This window comes from Zalophus californianus, chromosome 11 (genome assembly GCF_009762305.2).
Source record: "Zalophus californianus isolate mZalCal1 chromosome 11, mZalCal1.pri.v2, whole genome shotgun sequence".
In the NCBI taxonomy this organism is placed as follows: domain Eukaryota; kingdom Metazoa; phylum Chordata; class Mammalia; order Carnivora; family Otariidae; genus Zalophus; species Zalophus californianus.
In genome coordinates, this window is record NC_045605.1 from 86,084,934 (window position 1) to 86,101,584 (window position 16,651).

Genomic DNA, 16,651 nt, shown 5'->3' on the forward strand with positions numbered 1-16,651 from the left:
AACTCACTTGTAAATACCAAATTACTAAAAGCAGTAGCAATTAAATATTTGATGTCAACAGAAGCACATTATCTACTGAGCTGTTTTCAGAAGTTAAAAATGTGATTAATCACCGATTGATAAAAACTATGGAAAAGAAGTTTTTTTATACTAAAGAACTCCAGATCCAAGTGCTGCCGGATGAGAGGCAGATCTTGGCTAATGAGGTACCAACTGAAGTCAGAAAGGGTGGTTGAAGTCAGAGAGAAAGACCAACTGACTCATCATGTGTCACTTACCAGTGGGGTCTCTGAAGTATTCCAGAGTCTTGTGCTCAGCTTTGTGGGTCTCAGAGCCCTCAGAGTTCAGCAGGATCAGGAGGACCAACTTATGCTAAGCAGACTTATAAAAGACTGGTATATAAACCAGATTGGTAGTATATTAATTTAAAATATAGACTAGAACTGCCAAAGAGATGGGACTTCTCCTTTAAGTGGCCCTTATTTTTTGCCATATGAAAACCTATATGGGGAGCCAAATTGCAACAGGGCTAATGGAGGTTCATTTATATATTCGTTCAACTTTTAATTGAGCACCTACTATGTGCAAGGCCCTGTTCCAGGCCCTGGGAGTGTAGCAGTGAACAAGAGAAAAAAAAAACCTCCCTGCTCTCTTGGAGTGTACATTTTAGTGGAGAGTCAAGAGATAGATGAGGAGTAAATACAAATGTATCATGTCAGACAGCAATGCGTACTTTAGAGCCTTACCATTCCATGTGTGGCCTGGGGGCCTGTTGCACAGACCCCACCTGGGAGCTTGTTAGAAAGGCAGAATCTCAAGCCTCACCCCAATTCACAGAATCAGAATTGTACATTTGAACAAGATTCCCAGGCGATTGGCATGCACCAGTTTGAGAGGCACTGTTTAAAGGAAAAATTAAGTAGGAGGAGGGGGATGGAGAATTCCAGGGGCAGGGATTGCTATTTGACACTTGTTTAGAGCCCTGAAAGAAGTGAGGGAGGGAGCCATGGATGTCTAGGTGAAGAGCACTCTAGGTGGAAGAATAAGCTGGTGCAAAGGTCCTGAGACAGGAGCATGTCCAGCACATTTGAGGAACAGTAGGAGGTTGGTAGGCTGGAACAGAGTGAGTTAAGGGAAGAGCAGTGGGCTGTAAGGCCAGAGAAGTAACCAGGGTGTCTTTTAGAAATTATGAGGACTCTGGCCCTTACTCTGAGGGGAGGGGGAGCCTCTGGAAGGTTTTGAGTAGAGTGTGTCATCAGAGTTTCTAAAGGATCACTCTGCTGCTCTGTTGCAATAGACTATAGAGGACAAGGGACAAAGTAGGAGGCCATTGCAGTAATTCAATGAGAGATGTTGGTAGCTTGGACCACAGTGGGAGCAGCAATAGAAAGACGTGAACAGATTGTGGATTCATTTAGAAGTTGGAGATGACGAGGTTTGTCAATGAATAGGATGATGGGTGAGAATAAAAGGGAAGGGTCAACATTGATGGCAAAGGTATTGACTGGAGCAACTGAAAGGAAGGAATTGCAGTTTGTTGGGTTGAAGACTTATCACAAGAAGAATGGGTTTGGGGGAGAAATTGAGAGTTGGGTTCTAGACATAATAAATTTGAGATATCTCTTAAGTATCCAATTGGAGATTGAGTTAGCAGTTGGATATAGGAATCCAGAGTTCAGGGTAGTGGTCCTGGTTAGAGATCTACCCCCGAACATCGTCAGCATAGATGGTATTTAAAGCCATGGTTCTCTGAGATCATCTAGGTTGTAGGAGAGCAGAGAACTTGGGTGGGATTAGGGGACAGTATCACCAAGCTGAAACAGCCAGTTGTGGCCATCTTGTTCGCGAGGATAGACCTACCCTAGCTGGATTCCCCACATCTGCCAGTTGGGGCCCATTCCTATGACATGGACAAGTTCTTGCCTGCCCTTTGGCTCTCTTTTCTAGATTACCTGTGGACCCACTCCCTTCCAATAACTCTTTCTTTTTCTAGACGATTGTTTTGGTTACTGTTACGTTTACTCCAGTTCTAAGAACATATTGGTCTTTTTGATTGGACGAAAGTATCTTCCAAGCTTCCCCGCCAATGATCATGGGGGAGACTCATCCATCTCACGCCAAGGACTTTTTCTTTTTCTTACATATTCCTAGCCTGCTTTACAAAAATTTGAAAGAACCGTACAGTGAACACCCGTGTTCCCACCACCTAGATTCCACAATTAGCATTTTACTATTCTTTCATTATCACATATTTATCTATCTGTCCCTTTGTCCAGCCATTCATCCATCTTATTTTTTATTGATGCATTTCAGAGTAAGTTGCAAACATCAGCAGACTTCAACCCTAAACATTTGAGCATGCATATCATTGCCTAGAATTCAATACTTGTTTCTGATGTTCAGGTAAAATTTACATAGAGTAAAATGTACAGATCTTAAGTATACCATTTGATGAGTTTTGACAGATGTATACACCTGTGTGACCCTAACCCCTATCCTGATAGAGAGCATGACCATCACCCTGTTGTCCTTTGCAGGTTAATTAATTCCAACCCCACCTCCAAAGAAGCAGCTCCTGTGCTAATAACACATTCTTCCTACTGACAATAGCTTTGGTTACTCTTTACTCTGGCTTTGAGAGCAACCTGATCCTTATGATCAGACCAAGGCATTTCCAAGCTGCCCCAACCAACCCTTGGTGGGCATAGATCATCTACTCAGCTACGTTTATTTATCGTTCACTCAGAGGTGACTTCACTACAGTTTTAGAGACATCTCTCTGTGGCCTTTGCCTCCTGCCTGCAGTCCAACTATGACCCTCAGATGTCTTCTCTCTTCTCTTTGGATTCATGGACATCACCTGTAGGGAAAATGGATACAATCCATCTTCCTCTTTCTCTTAATAATAATGAAGGCTCAATATTTATTGAGCACCTACTAGGGACCACACCAAAGCTCCACATGTACCTCATCTCTCTGATGCTTCACAAAGTGATAGCCCCATTTTACAGATGAGAAAGCAGAGACTCAGAGATCTTGAGTAACTTGCCCAAGGCAAGGGCCTTTCTGATCCCAAACCCTGTTCACCATCTCATGACTTGGGACCTGGGGTGTGGGGGCTACTTTCCCCCTCCCAGTGTCCCTTGTCACGTGCTTCCCTCTGCTTTTCCCACAGCCGTGGTGAAGAATCCACCCAACAACCTGTGGATCATTGCCGCGGTGCTGGCGCCCATCGCTGTGGTCACGGTCATCATCATCATCATCACTGCCGTGCTCTGCCGGAAGAACAAGAACGACTTCAAGCCAGACACCATGATGAACCTGCCTCAGAGAGCAAAGGTGTGTGAGGTAGTGAGGAAGGGCTCTGCCTGCCTTTTCTCTCTTGGCTTTTGAGGCCATTGCAAATGCCTTCAGAAACATTCTAGCAAGCCCTCATTTTGAAGGAGACCCTTTATTTATTTGAATCTTTAAAAAATTAGAGTAAATTATAGATAACGTAAAATTTACCATCTTAACCACTTTCAAGCATATAATTCTATTCACATTGTTGTACTCCCTTTATGTTTATAATCAGGATATGATAGCAAATGCTCATCTAATGCTCTCTCTTTGCCATAGTGCTTCTGATGGCTTTACATATAGCAACTCAGTCCTCCCAGCAATGCTTTAAGGAAGGGCCATGATTTTGCAGGTGAGGAAACTGAGGCACAGAAAATTAGGAGCTAGATAGACCTGAAAGCGGCCTTGGAGGTCGTCTAATCTGACATCCTCCTTTTACAGAGAGGCAACTTAAGATTGCACAGTAAGTAGCAGAACTGATGGTAGAACCAGGTCTTTGGGCTCCTAATGCAGGGCTCTTTGGGGCACATTAGACTCTCAAAATGTTCCTTTTTCCATTGGCTGGAGAGGCTTATCGCCAAAGGCTGCCATGATGGGCGAGCTGCAGAGCCTTGGCCCAGCGGTCATCAAACACACCAGTTCAATGGCTCCAGTGAAGCCTGGCTGGGAGCCCACCCACTCTGCCCAGCCTCCTCACTGCTGGTGCCTGGGAGGGGAGTGGACTCAGGAAATTCCAAAGGCTACTTTTCCAGTCACATAGCTCCCTTTGTGATACTCCCCAAGGGAAATATAATAATCTCTAATACCTGATGTTTAAATAATGCCTTACTATTTGCTGGATTCTTCTGGGTCTGTCACCTTGTTGTCTCATCACAGCAGCCCTATAAGGTAGGTCATAATCAGGGCAGGTTTTATTATTTTCACATTATTGTTGAGAAACCCAAAGGAAAGAGAGCGACTGTGGGGATTTGTCCAAAATCACATAACTGGCAGCAGGGGAACGACTCTGGCCCAGATCTGTGTGTTTGGGCTCTCTCCACATTATACACCTTCATGAACCCTGAGATTTGGCAGGTAGACTCCTCTTCCAGCATGGAACTTCTGAGCTTTGTCCAGCTGTGCAGGAATGAAATAGAGAAAGGAATTCCATTCTGTTGGAATGAATGTCTTGGAGGTGGTCCTTGCCAGGAGTCATGCATACCTAGTCCTTTCTGGATGGTCACACCTCGCTTCAGCAAAAGAAATCAAATGGATTTTATTGTTTATTAAACTAATTCACCTGTTGCAAAGCTGCAGTTTGATCAGACGCTCTGTCTATGAAAGAGCCAAACTCCAAAGAAGGTTGTTCTGTTTCTGTCAACCCAAAGGCACCCGCTTTCCAGAAGTAGCGCAGTGTTGGTAGTGGTCCAAGTAGTGAGACATGAAACTGTTCCAAGAAGGGGTATTTCATTCCCATCTTAGCTTAGTTACAATCTGAGCCTTTCAGACATAACAGTAATTACCAGAATCTAATTGCAGCCGAGTCCGGGGATGCAAAACCTGCCACATGGAGGTTGTAAATGCCAACTTTGTGTTTTGGATTAAGCCAAAATTTTATTAATTTGCCAAGGTGAGGTGGGCAGCCCACGATTTCAGCACACCTTCTGGCTTGAAAGCTGTTTGAAGCTGGAAGAGATTCATGTTTGTGGGTTTTCATGGCCCCTTTTATGTTCCTACCTGGGGCATCATGCTTGAAGAGATACCTGGCCGATGTTGACAATCAAGCCAATTCATGTTCCAAGAGAAGACTGGCTTCACTTGTGTGTGGTGGTGCTGGTTGTTTTCTCCCTCAATGAGGCTGGGCTGCGCACTTTGATTTGCAAAGCCCTTTCATCACCGGAAGCCAGCGGGTAGAACTGCCTCTTTCTTACTGCAGTCCTGCTCCTGCAACCCAGGGACGCTGCAGTGTTCGAGATGACAGAGCCGCCGGCATCACTTCTCACCACCCATGTCTGTGAGCAGAATTCATTTAATGCCAAGGGACAAGGCGGAATTAAAAAGTTAGTCTTCAGGACCAATCCATAGAGCGAGAGGATGGTCTCCTAGTCTCCAGGGACATCACTGCGTCTTTAGAATGCATGCTGCAGTGTCCAACGACATTCCTGGGGAATCCCTGCTGAGACTGAGACAGGCTAAGAGGAGGTGAGTGCGCACGCGCGCCTGTCCTGCGAGCTGAGGCCAGGGCATGCACGCCCCCACCCTTCTGCAGAGACAAAATACCATAGACGGAACCCTGTTAACCATGGTGGTCAGCTGGGCTTCTGCAGGTAGAATGTTTAGAAAATGATAAATGCCAGAGGGCCAGGCATCAGGGCTTTTGTGACCTTCTTTCTTCCTGGTTCATTTCTCTTTACTCTTTGTTCATTGGATTCACAGCCTTTGCCCAGTGGTTCCCTTCATATAATTGATGAGAACATGGCTCCCTGGAACAGGCAGCCTTACGGGAAAGTAGTTAGGGCCACATCCAGATGCAGGATGGAGCTTGGAGGGCCTGCAATGGTTGGCATGACCATCTGCTCGGGACAGGTCAGTCACCCCCTAAAGATGCCCGGCTGTTTCCTCTCTTTCACATACTATCTGTATGACCCGTACTTAACCTCTTTGTGCCTCAGTTTTCCCATCTGTGAAATGGGGATGATAACAGTATTTATTTATTTATTTATTTATTTATTTATTTATTTATTTATTTATAGGTTGTTGTGAAGATTAAGTAAGCTCTGAAAGTTACTTTGAGCTGTGCCTGGCACATAAATATTACATACAAATTGGCCTTTATTTTTTCTTTTTTTTAAATTTAAAATCAATTAACATAGTGTATTATTGGTCTTAGAAGTTGAGTTCATTGATTCATCAGTTGCATGTAACACCCAGTGCTCATTCTATCAAGTGCCCTCCTTAATGCCCATCACCCAGTTACCCCACCCCCCCACCTACCTCCCCTCCAGCAACCCTCAGTTTATTTCCTATGATTAAGAGTCTCTTATGGTTTGTCTCCCTTTCTGATTTCATCTTATTTTATTTTTCCTTCCGTTCCCCTTGTTCATCTGTTTTGTTTCTTAAATTCCACATATGAGTGAAATCATATAATATTTCTCTGATAGACTTATTTCACTTAGCATAATACCCTCTAGTTCTATCCACACTGTTGCAAATGTCAAGATTCCAATTTTTTTATGGCTGAGTAATATTCCATTGTGTATATATACCACATCTTCTTTATCCATTCATCTGTTGGTTGGCCTTTATTATTATACATGCTTTTTTTCCTAAAAGGTCTGGATAACTTGTCTACCTTTTGAAATTGTTGGGGATTATTTTGATCTGATAATTTTACAAAACTCATTGAAGCAACTATAGATACTTCATGATGTCTCAATGGTGTCAGGGGTCACTCACTAATGTGTGTCCAAGGACAATTAATGAATTGCAGGTGATTTTCAGATTGAAGGTTGAAAGACAACTACCTATCAGTCAGAAGAGTAAGGGACTAGTCTTGAGTCTTTCACCACTTAGATGTGTGATCTTAGGCAAGTCACTGAACCTTTCTGAGCTTTTGTGTTCTTACCTGTGAAATGAAGACTGTGATGTTTGCCTTGCTTCCCCCGGGGGGTGGTTGTGAGCATGAAATGAGGTGTCTGTGTTTTGCAGGCTGTAAGTACTGAACATATGCAAGAACTCTTATTATTAACCTAATAACAGTGGCCACCCTTGAACTTGTCATTCCTTAATGTCATGATGATGCTCACTCATCGTCAACCCAGTCGCCTGAAGTATCTAGCAGATAACTTCAATCCAGTGTAAAGAGTGAAGGGACAAATCCAGAGAGAGTGGGGGCAAGAGGGAAAAGGCCAGAGCCAGCTTGTTGTCCTCACTAGGTTCTTGGGAAGTCTTAGCTGCCATTGGAGACTCTCAATTCTTCACTGACAGGCCAGGACTCTCAGCATGGAAGCCAGGCCAAGTACGGTAGCAGATGCTTAACCAAGATGGGAGGCCGCAGAAGGAGAGGAGAGGCCATGGGAAGAATCTGCGTGAGCCTGGGCAAGTGGCTAAACCTCTCCAGACCTCAGTTTCTTTATCTTTAAAGTGGGGAATCATAATAATAATACCCACCTCCTTGAACTACAGTGGGGCTGAAGTGTCAAATTGATGTCATGCATTCGGCACTGTACCAATAGTATCAAATGCTCCTTGAGGGCAGGGGACCAGCTATTATTCATCTTCATATCTCCAGCACCAGGCACAGTCCCTGGCACAAGCCAGTGCCCAACACCTATAGTCAGCACTATGCTAAATAGGATCATGGGGGCATGGGGATATTACGGAAAAGGGGCCAACAGGAGCTGTGGCTAAACAGGTGGGTCCCGCCAGGCTGTGAAGGGCCTCAATGCCTTGCTGGAGAGTTTTGAGTGCTATGAAACATTTTTAATGGGGGAGTGACATGACCTGAGTGGTTTTCAGGGAGATAGCTTCGGAAGCTTGTCAAGGGTGCGCCTCGGAAGGACCTGAATGGAAGCAACAAGACCAAGCCAGGAGACAATAAAACAGTGGACCTGGGGAGAAAAGGTCAGCTTCTAGAAACATTTCTATTGAATCCACTTGGTGACTGTCGGTTGGAGGAGCAGGCCATCCAGTAGTCTAGGAACAAGACCAGGTGGTTCAAAGGCTCATTCTGTTTCATGCGGCCCCACAGGAGGGAAAGAAACAAACAGACATACACTATTTCAGAAGCACATTGCCGGATCCTGGCACAGAATGCCCCTGGTCACCATCTGGATCAGAGAGTGTGTCTCAGCGAAGAGGGAGGGCTGAGTGCACTTCCCACAGTGAGTTTCCCTGGGAACTGGAGGCACTGTCCATGGCAGAACTACAGACAGCTTGACATAAGGAAGCTTTGCTGGATTTAGCAAAGCTCCATCCTGTCCTGAGATGCAGTAGGAAGATTTGACGGGTTGGGCCATAGCCCTAGACCATTCCATCTAGCTGGATGCTCCCTGCTACATTTCTTAGCAAAATCCACCGCTGAAGGGGACCTCCTCACCATGTCGGGTTCTGAGGGAACCCACATGGTAGAGGTTGAGTTTCATCCCGATTTTCTTGAAGAGAATCACTGATTTCTATTTCACCTGGCCCGTGATTTAATAGGGAGTTGAACAATATTAACTAGTATCGACTGAGCACTTACTATGTGCCAGGCACTGGAACCCAGGCAGTCTGTTTCAGAGCTGGTGCTCTCTGCCACCCCACTGTCCTGCCTTAAATCACTGTTGTGCTGCTCTGGGGCAGAAAGCCGAATAGAGACACTCCCAGGAATTGTTTAAACATGCCTCTTGGTTTTTTATTGCCTGGCTAATAGATGTCTGTTGGGCTTTGCTCACAGCTGCCCTGTTCACTTGGGATTTCAGACATTGTGCAATAAAAGGCTTGCTAATTACCCAGTGATGAATCGTAGGAGAGCCATAGGTCTGGATTTGAGTGATTCCATAAATCCCATTTTATTATTAATGATTGTACTGCCTCACGCATGGAAGCACGTTTCTTTCCCTGTTTTCGGAGCTGCAGTTCCCCTTTCATACTCAGGGGTGGTATAGGTAAAGCAGATCTGATTGTCTTCATTTCTCAGATGAGAAAATTGAGGTTCAGAATTCAAGCAACTTGGCAAAGTCACACACCTCTTATTGCACATAAAGCCGTGAAAAGTGGGGTTCAGGGATGACAGGACATTCTGAGGCAGGAGATGATACAGGACCTATTTCACATATCAATTAAGAGTCTCTAATTAGCAGTATCTAGTGACTTAAAATTGGTGGTTTAAAATTCTTGAAAGAAATTTGTTCTCACACACATATTTGCATCTTGTTTATACAATTCATTTTTCCAAGTAAGTCTTGTCTAGGGAGATTCCGTAGCTGGGTGGAATGAGCACGGATTCTGATTTTGCAGACCGGAATTATGGGGGAGATTTGAGTTCACTCGTGTTCATCAGAAAGCTAAGTGTGGTCCTGTCACATGCACTCTCCTGCCCATCTTCTCTTAAAGCCATCATTCGAGTCACACTCTGTCAGAAGTCTGACCACAAATCCATTTCCTTTTTGTAGCCTGTGCAAGGCTTTGATTATGCCAAGCAGCACCTGGGCCAGCAAGGGGCGGATGAGGAGGTCGTCCCTGTGACTCAGGAAACAGTGGTCCTCCCACTCCCTGTTAGAGATGTTCCTGCCTCTCAGGAAAGAGACATCACCCAGGATGGAAGCACTATCAAGACGGCCAAGTCCACCGAAACCAGAAAGAGGTAGGCACGGGGCCAACTTCTGCCTCTCTGTCCCAGCAAGGGGAATAATTGATGGGGAGAGCAGCTGAAGCCTTAAAGTTAATACCACTTTTTTCTTTAAAAATTCCCCTCCATGCTCATTTTGAATATTTGAGGAGGACTAAGAGAGATGACAAGAATCATAATACTTGCTTCTCATGAGCCACGCTTTGTAAGGTTTTATATCACCGATCAGCCACAACAGCAGAGATTTAGCTTTCCTACGTATTACTGCAAATTTGGCACTGGTGTCACACTTGTAGTTTTGAACTTATCTTATAAGCAGTGCCTTTAATTCAGTAGAGTTGGATTTTATCTGGCCGATTTCCAAGAGTTCATGGTTTGAGTTCAAAAACCATTTTGAGGGGCTCCTGGGTGGCTCAGTCATTAAGCGTCTGCCTTCGGCTCAGGTCATGGTCCTAGGGTCCTAGGATCGAGCCCCACATTGGGCTCCCTGCTCTGCAGGGAGTCTGCTTCTCCCTCTGCCTGCCGCTCCCCCTGCTTGTGTTTCCTGTCCCACTGTCTCTCTCTGTCAAACAAATAAATAAAATCTTTAAAAAAAAAAAAAAAAAACATTTTGGGAGGGGGCACCTGGGTGGCTTAGTTGGTTAAGCATATGACTCTTGGTTTCAGCTCAGGTCATGATCTTGGGGTCATGGGATTGGGGTTGTGGGATTGGGCCCTGTGTTGGGCTCCACACTTGGTGGGGAGTCTGCTTGAGATTCTCTCTCTCCCTCTGCCCCTCCCCCCTCTAAAATAAATAAATAAATCTTTAAAAAAATTTTAGGAGTTTTTACCATGAACAAAGCACTTTGACATGCATTGGAAAGGCTACAGAAAGGAATACGATTGAGACCTGACCCCAAGGATCTCATGATGGAGGGACAGAGAGATAAATACCTGGAAACCAAGCATGATGTGTGAGTGCTCATAGGGGAGTCTAAATTAAGTGCTGTGGAAAAGAGAGGAGAAAGAGCTTAATTCTGATGAGGGAAAGGGCTTGCTAATGGTGGAGGAGCTTAGGTTTTAGCTGGGCCTCAAAGGGTGAATGGAGTGTCAATAGTTGGGGAGAGATAAAGGCGTCCAGTCCAAAGAAGCTGGGAGAAAAGAGGGACCAGCACATGTTCATGCACTGGTGAATGTCCCTAGGGTTTATAGTTCACAGTGGTTGGGGTGCAGTGAAGGATGAAACCAGATGGATGAAAATTGTGGAGGGGCTCAACTGCCAGGCTAGGGAGTTTGACGTGTATTCTCTGGGCAGTGGGAAGCCACTGAAAGTTCTTCTGCAAGACAGTGACATTCAGCCTGTATTTTAGAAAGACTACTCCAGTGGCAATGTGGATGATAGATGGGAGAGGTTAGGCTAGAGGCCAGGAAACTCGTTGTAAGGACTTTACAATAGTCTTATAAAGAGGTAATGAGCTCTATGGTAAGCCCTGTTGGCTGGCCAAACCAACTCCCATTGCCAAGTTCCTTCGCTCCTTTGCCTGAGACCACAGTGGAAGCTGGGAGAACTATATCACCCCTGCTTCCTTCCTTTTCTCCCTCCCTTCACCTAACATATTTTTTGGGTGTTATTCACCAGGCACTGGGGATACCACAGTGAACGAGACACAGTTCCTCCTCCTGTGGTGCTTACAATCTGGTGGGGAGAGCTAGGCAATAAACAAATAGAGAAATAGATATGCAGTAAGTCGGGTGGTGATGGGTATGAAGAAGAAAACCAAAGCATGGTAAGAGGATAGAGCAATGGAAGGGGACAGGGGCATGATGCCATTTTTAGCTATGAAGTCAGGAAAGGACTTTCTGATAAAGTGACACTTGAGAAAGACCTGAATGAAATGCTATATAAACCTCAAGGCTATCTTGGACAAGAATGTTCCAAGCAGATGGGACAGTATGTGCAAAGCCCAGAGGAAGAAATCTCTTCACATACTCGAAGAAGAGCAAGAAGGCCAAGGAGGCCGATGTGAACTAGGGAGGAAGCGGTGGCAGATGGGTCAGAGAAGTTGACAGAAGTGGAGCATGTCAGGCTCTATAGACCAAAGTCAGGACTTGGAATTTTATTGAGTAAAGATCAGAAGTCATTGGAGGGTTTTGAGAAGAACAGTGACATACTGTGACTTGCAGTTGTAAAGGCTCATGCTGGCTGCTCTGTGGAACACAGATGGTAGAGAGGCAGAGTGGAAGCAGAGAGACAGTCAGGAGGCTATTACAGTAGTCCAGGTGAGACATGGTGGTGTGGGCCAAGGCATGGTACTGTGAGAAGTGATGGGATTGTAGACATGTTTTGAGGGAAGAGCTGACAAGGCTTGCTTTGCTGATAGACTGTTGTGAGGAATGGAAATAGAGAGGGACACATTTGCCACTGGTTGTGTTGGAGAGGACCAGAAGAGAAGAAATCGGTAGGGGACGATCATGAGTTTGGATGTGGGCATGTTACGTTTGAGGTTCCTCTTAGACACGCAAGTTGAAGTGTTCAGAATTCAACTAGCTGTATGAGTATGCGGTTCAGAGGAGAGGTACAGAGTAGAAATATAAATGGAGGAGTTGTCAGCATTTGGCTATTTAAAGCTAAGACACTGAATGAGGTCACCCAGGAGAGGATAGAGAAGAGACCCAAGACCTGACCCCTGGAGCATTGCAATGATTAGAGGTCCAGATGATGAAGAAGAATCAGCATTGGAGACCAAAAAGTATCAGGAAAAAGAGGCATGAAGAGGACAAAGCAAGAATGGAATCCAAGAAGCCAAGAGAAGGGAGTAATTTGAGGGGGATGGAAGGATTGTCTGTGTCAAATACACAAATTTTGCACTGGATTCCTGCAACTGTGTTTTTCCCTCCAGGAGTTCTCGGTACCTCAGAAAGAGGTACAGAGAAAGAGAAGGTTGGATTCCAGCTTGAGTAGGAAAGAAGGTTGAGGAGATACGGATTAGTTATCTATTGCTCCACCACAAACTCCTCCAAAGCTTAGCAGCTTAAAACAACTACCATTTCTTCAGCTCATGATTTTTGGTGGGTTGGCAGTTTGGGCTGAGCTCAGGTAGGTGGTGGTTCTGGGCTGAGCTAGGCTTGGCTGATCTCAGCTGGGCTCACTCATGCATCTGTAGTCAGGTAGTCGGCTAGCTGGCCTGGCTTGTTGGTGATAGCCTTGTCTGGGGTGGCCCGGTACCTGGGGCCCCCTGCCAAGTGGTCTCTCATCCTCTAGCAGGCTAGCTCTGGCTTTCTCACAGGGTGGTTACAGGGTGCCAAGGGCAGCAAGAAAACAAGCCCCCAAGTGCAGGCACTTCTCAAATCTTTGCTTGTGTCATGTTTGCTACTGTTCTGTTGGCCAAAGCGAGACACATGGTCTAGTCCAGAGTCAGTGTGGGAGGAGGCCATCAAAGCTTGGTTACGGGGAGGTGGGAATAAATTGGGATCACAACCGCAGTGGTCTGCCCCAGCATGGAGAGTTGAAACGTACAGAGAAGCAACAGACGAATTATCTGAATTGACTGGCAAATAGAATTACCTACAGTAATTATTCTCATTATGAGCTTTGCCAGATACAATAAAGGCATGGTAACAACTTATGTATCGCCTATTGGAGGACACTGAAAAGAAAAAATAGGATTACTAAAATTAGGATATTAACACAGCATCGATGGGAAGAATAAAAATTCTTTTCCACCCATTCTAGATGAGTGATTTTAAATTGTATAAAGATTTATTTAAAAAAAATTTTTTTTAGAACAAGCATTTCTTCTTGAATTAGCAAGGAGTCTACTCTTGGTAATCAAGTTCAATTACTTACCCTCAGAATTTTATTGAGAAATAACAGCTTATGAAACAAATATAGGTAAAGAAAGCAATGTCTGTACAGCTGAATGATTTCTATGTTTGCTTCATAATATTACTGTAAAAATAGAATTTTACTAAGGGCTGGCTGTGTCATTGCCAAAGCTATGCGAAAAACCTCACCTCTGTTCAAGTTCAGCTGACCACAGGAGTCTCTGATCATTTGGGAAGATATTAAGATGCCAAAACCAACAGCAAACTCATCGTGCATTTATTTGTCTGGCTTTCCCATCTTGTCACATCAGTTCCCTTGTTCCTGCTGGTTGAGGACACATGACCTCCCAGAATGGGTCTGTTTGGTGATCCAAAAAGTTTTGCAAGTGAAAAACAATAGAAACCAGTGATTGGATGGTCATGAAGATATATCAATTTTTAAATCTGTTTTTAAAACCGTTTGAAAACTGAACTCTGAGGATTCAGCTATTTGTAGACAGACAGGTGTTGCAGGTCCTGTTCTTCTAGCCAAGGCTTTTGGTGATACTATTTTGTTGGTCTGTGACTGGGGTTAATGGGTAAGGATAGAGAATCAACCTCATAGGGACAGCCGTTCAATTCAGTGATTGGCCATAACTGCTCAGCAGCCCCTTCATCCAGGCTCCATGTACACCCATATCCCCAGAAAGAAGCCTACGGAGTTCAATAGCCTAAAACTACAGCCTCACAGGTGGCCATTTCTTGCTTTCAACAGCATCTTTGTCACTGTCATGTGAGTGGACACACACACATACAAATCTTACTCTGTTTTTGACCAGATGTTTGAGTTGATGGCCCCGTGTAAACAGAAGACTATAAGCTGATGAAAGGGTAAAGCAGAAGTGGAGTTTCTCTCCAGAAATGTGCTCATTCATACCTTTCCCTGGAGTGAGAGGAACAACCAGAGAATTGTTTCAGGATCAAATGAAGGAAAGAATATGCAAATGCTACAAATACCATTAACTATTTTATGAACATAAAATAGGTTACAAGAAACCTTTCCCGTTCCTTCCTCTCTGGACCCCAGTGAGAGTCTTGTTGGACCCCAATAAAGCCAGTTGGAAGAGTAGGGGCCATTAACTGAGAGGTTCTGAAAATAATCCAAGGGCTTATGTCTTCTCTGTGGATGTGTCTGTGTACAGCCAGCACTTAGTGATCAGATAGCTGTGGGGTAAACAATATATATTTAATGAATTAATACCTTATCCATATTTTCCCAAGCTGCATTATTTGTATGGTGAAAGGGATCTGGGGCCAAGTAAACTAGGAGATGCTGGATTAAACAAAAGGAGAGGAGTCTCTTTAGGACAGGACTGATCAGGGCCTTTGATATGTTAATGTGCATGAGGAATATCCAAAGAAGAAAGGCAAGAAATAAGACTCCCCCCCCCACAAAAAAAGAAACAAGACTTCCCAAACTTATACTTGTCTGAGGTACTTTGGCCAGGAACATCTCATTTGGCTCTGTCGTTCTATGGAACCCTCGGGGCAGATGTTGCATCATCCCGTGTATGTGAGTGGGCCCTTTCACTGGTCATGCTTTGGGGTGCTAAAGTTCCCAGAGCATGGAGAGAGAGAGAAGGGAGGGGAGAGAAGAGGAGCATCCACTTTAGAAACTGCTTACTTACTGGTCGAGGGTTACATGTTATTACAATCAATTTTCCATTGTAGGGGCTGGATGCCTTTAGGTTCTGAATTTGGACAATTGACAGTAGAAGAATAAGAGGTTTGATGAGGCCTCTGGATATCTGCCTCCTGACTTGTCTCCACAGAAGGGAAGGCAGTTGGTCTTTATGATGATCAGAGGCCCGAGGAAGCAAGAACCTCAGCAGGGGCTCTAAGAGCTCATTTCCCAGAGAGTCCCAGAAAACCAGAATCGGCCCCAATGGAAGGGGAGAAGGCCCTGTGGCTTTCCCTGTGTACAGGCCTGCCTCACCTGAGACGTTTTAGGAGGCAATAAAGGAGAGGTGCTCTGGCATGGAGGGAGAGCCCCTGCCTGCAGGGGGATCCCTGGTTTCCAGGACAGATCTGCCATTTCCTAACTCAGCCCTGGACAAAACCCTCCACCTCCTTGAGCATCACATTCTTCACTTGAGAAACAAGGGTGACGATCACCAAACCAGTGGATTGTCCTGATGATTCCCTAAGAGTTGTGAAAGCATTCACGTAGTCCTTGGCACCTGGTTGGTGCTTCTGATGGGGAGCTCTTAGAGAATACGGGTGGTATCTTCGGATCTCTGTATACCAGGATACCTGGCGCAGTGCCCGGCACAGAGCTGGTGCACATAAAGTATCTCCTGAAGGAACAAATAGCTCAAATTGGTAGTTTCAAATGTAAATGGTTGCCAGTTCGCACAGTTAAAGAGCGCACGTGTGCGCACACATCAGTGTGGGAAGCAGAATGACAAACTCAGTGGTGGGGTGACTTCAGCTTTAGTGGTCAGGGTCTGTTCTGTAAAGAGAATCGCCAAAGAGAACGTTATGTCTTATGCATGTCCCTGCAGATGCCACGTGAATCAAACACTCTGCAACACTATTCAGAGTGCTGTGTTTTAAAAAGAGGGCATGCTTACAAACACCATCACCACCATTTCCATAGTCACTGGGGGTAATGGAACAGAGATGGGACCTGAGGGCCGTGCTCACTGAACTCTGCAGAGCTAAGCACTCCCCATAAACGACATACTTCACTAAACGACATACTTCACGATGGCCAGCTGCCTAACCCATGCGGTAGTGTGGGGCTAGTTTTGTTTTGTTTTGTTTTCTTTTCCTGTATCATTTCTTCTTTATGGATAAAACCAGAATGAAAGGCGACAGACATAAACGGTGCAAATAAAATAACCTTGAGAGGAGGCTGCTGGAGTCAGAACTTACCATCTTCCTGTTGCTATGGTTACTTCCAGCAGGTCGCCCAGCGAGAATGGCTCTGTCATCAGCAACGAATCAGGGAAGCCCAGCTCAGGGAGGCGCTCGCCCCAGAATGTCATGGCACAGCAGAAAGTGACAAAGGAGGAGGCACGGAAGAGAAATGGTGAGAAGCCTTCTTTGCCAACACCAGCCCCGAGCCCCTCCCACACACAGTTGCGCACACACATGGGTGCCCACACTCACACGCACCGTAGGTTCTCCTCTCTGGTATGCCCCAGAAAAGTCAGG

At 45.2% G+C, this 16,651-nt stretch overlaps 1 protein-coding gene across 6 annotated transcripts in view; it reads left to right on the top strand.

The window, feature by feature from the left end:
- The window catches only part of KIAA1549L (KIAA1549 like), a 262,959-nt gene that overhangs the window by 179,086 nt on the left and 67,222 nt on the right, over positions 1-16,651 (top strand). For 3 of the 6 annotated variants that reach the window (XM_035722907.1, XM_035722906.1, XM_035722909.1), the window contains exons 11-14: positions 3,176-3,339; positions 5,755-5,904; positions 9,474-9,664; positions 16,399-16,526. In XM_035722907.1, coding sequence (XP_035578800.1) covers positions 3,176-3,339; positions 5,755-5,904; positions 9,474-9,664; positions 16,399-16,526 — 633 coding nt within the window. The remainder of the gene's footprint in view (positions 1-3,175; positions 3,340-5,754; positions 5,905-9,473; positions 9,665-16,398; positions 16,527-16,651) is intronic. The other 3 variants (XM_035722910.1, XM_027579938.2, XM_035722908.1) reach the window with 2 other exon arrangements.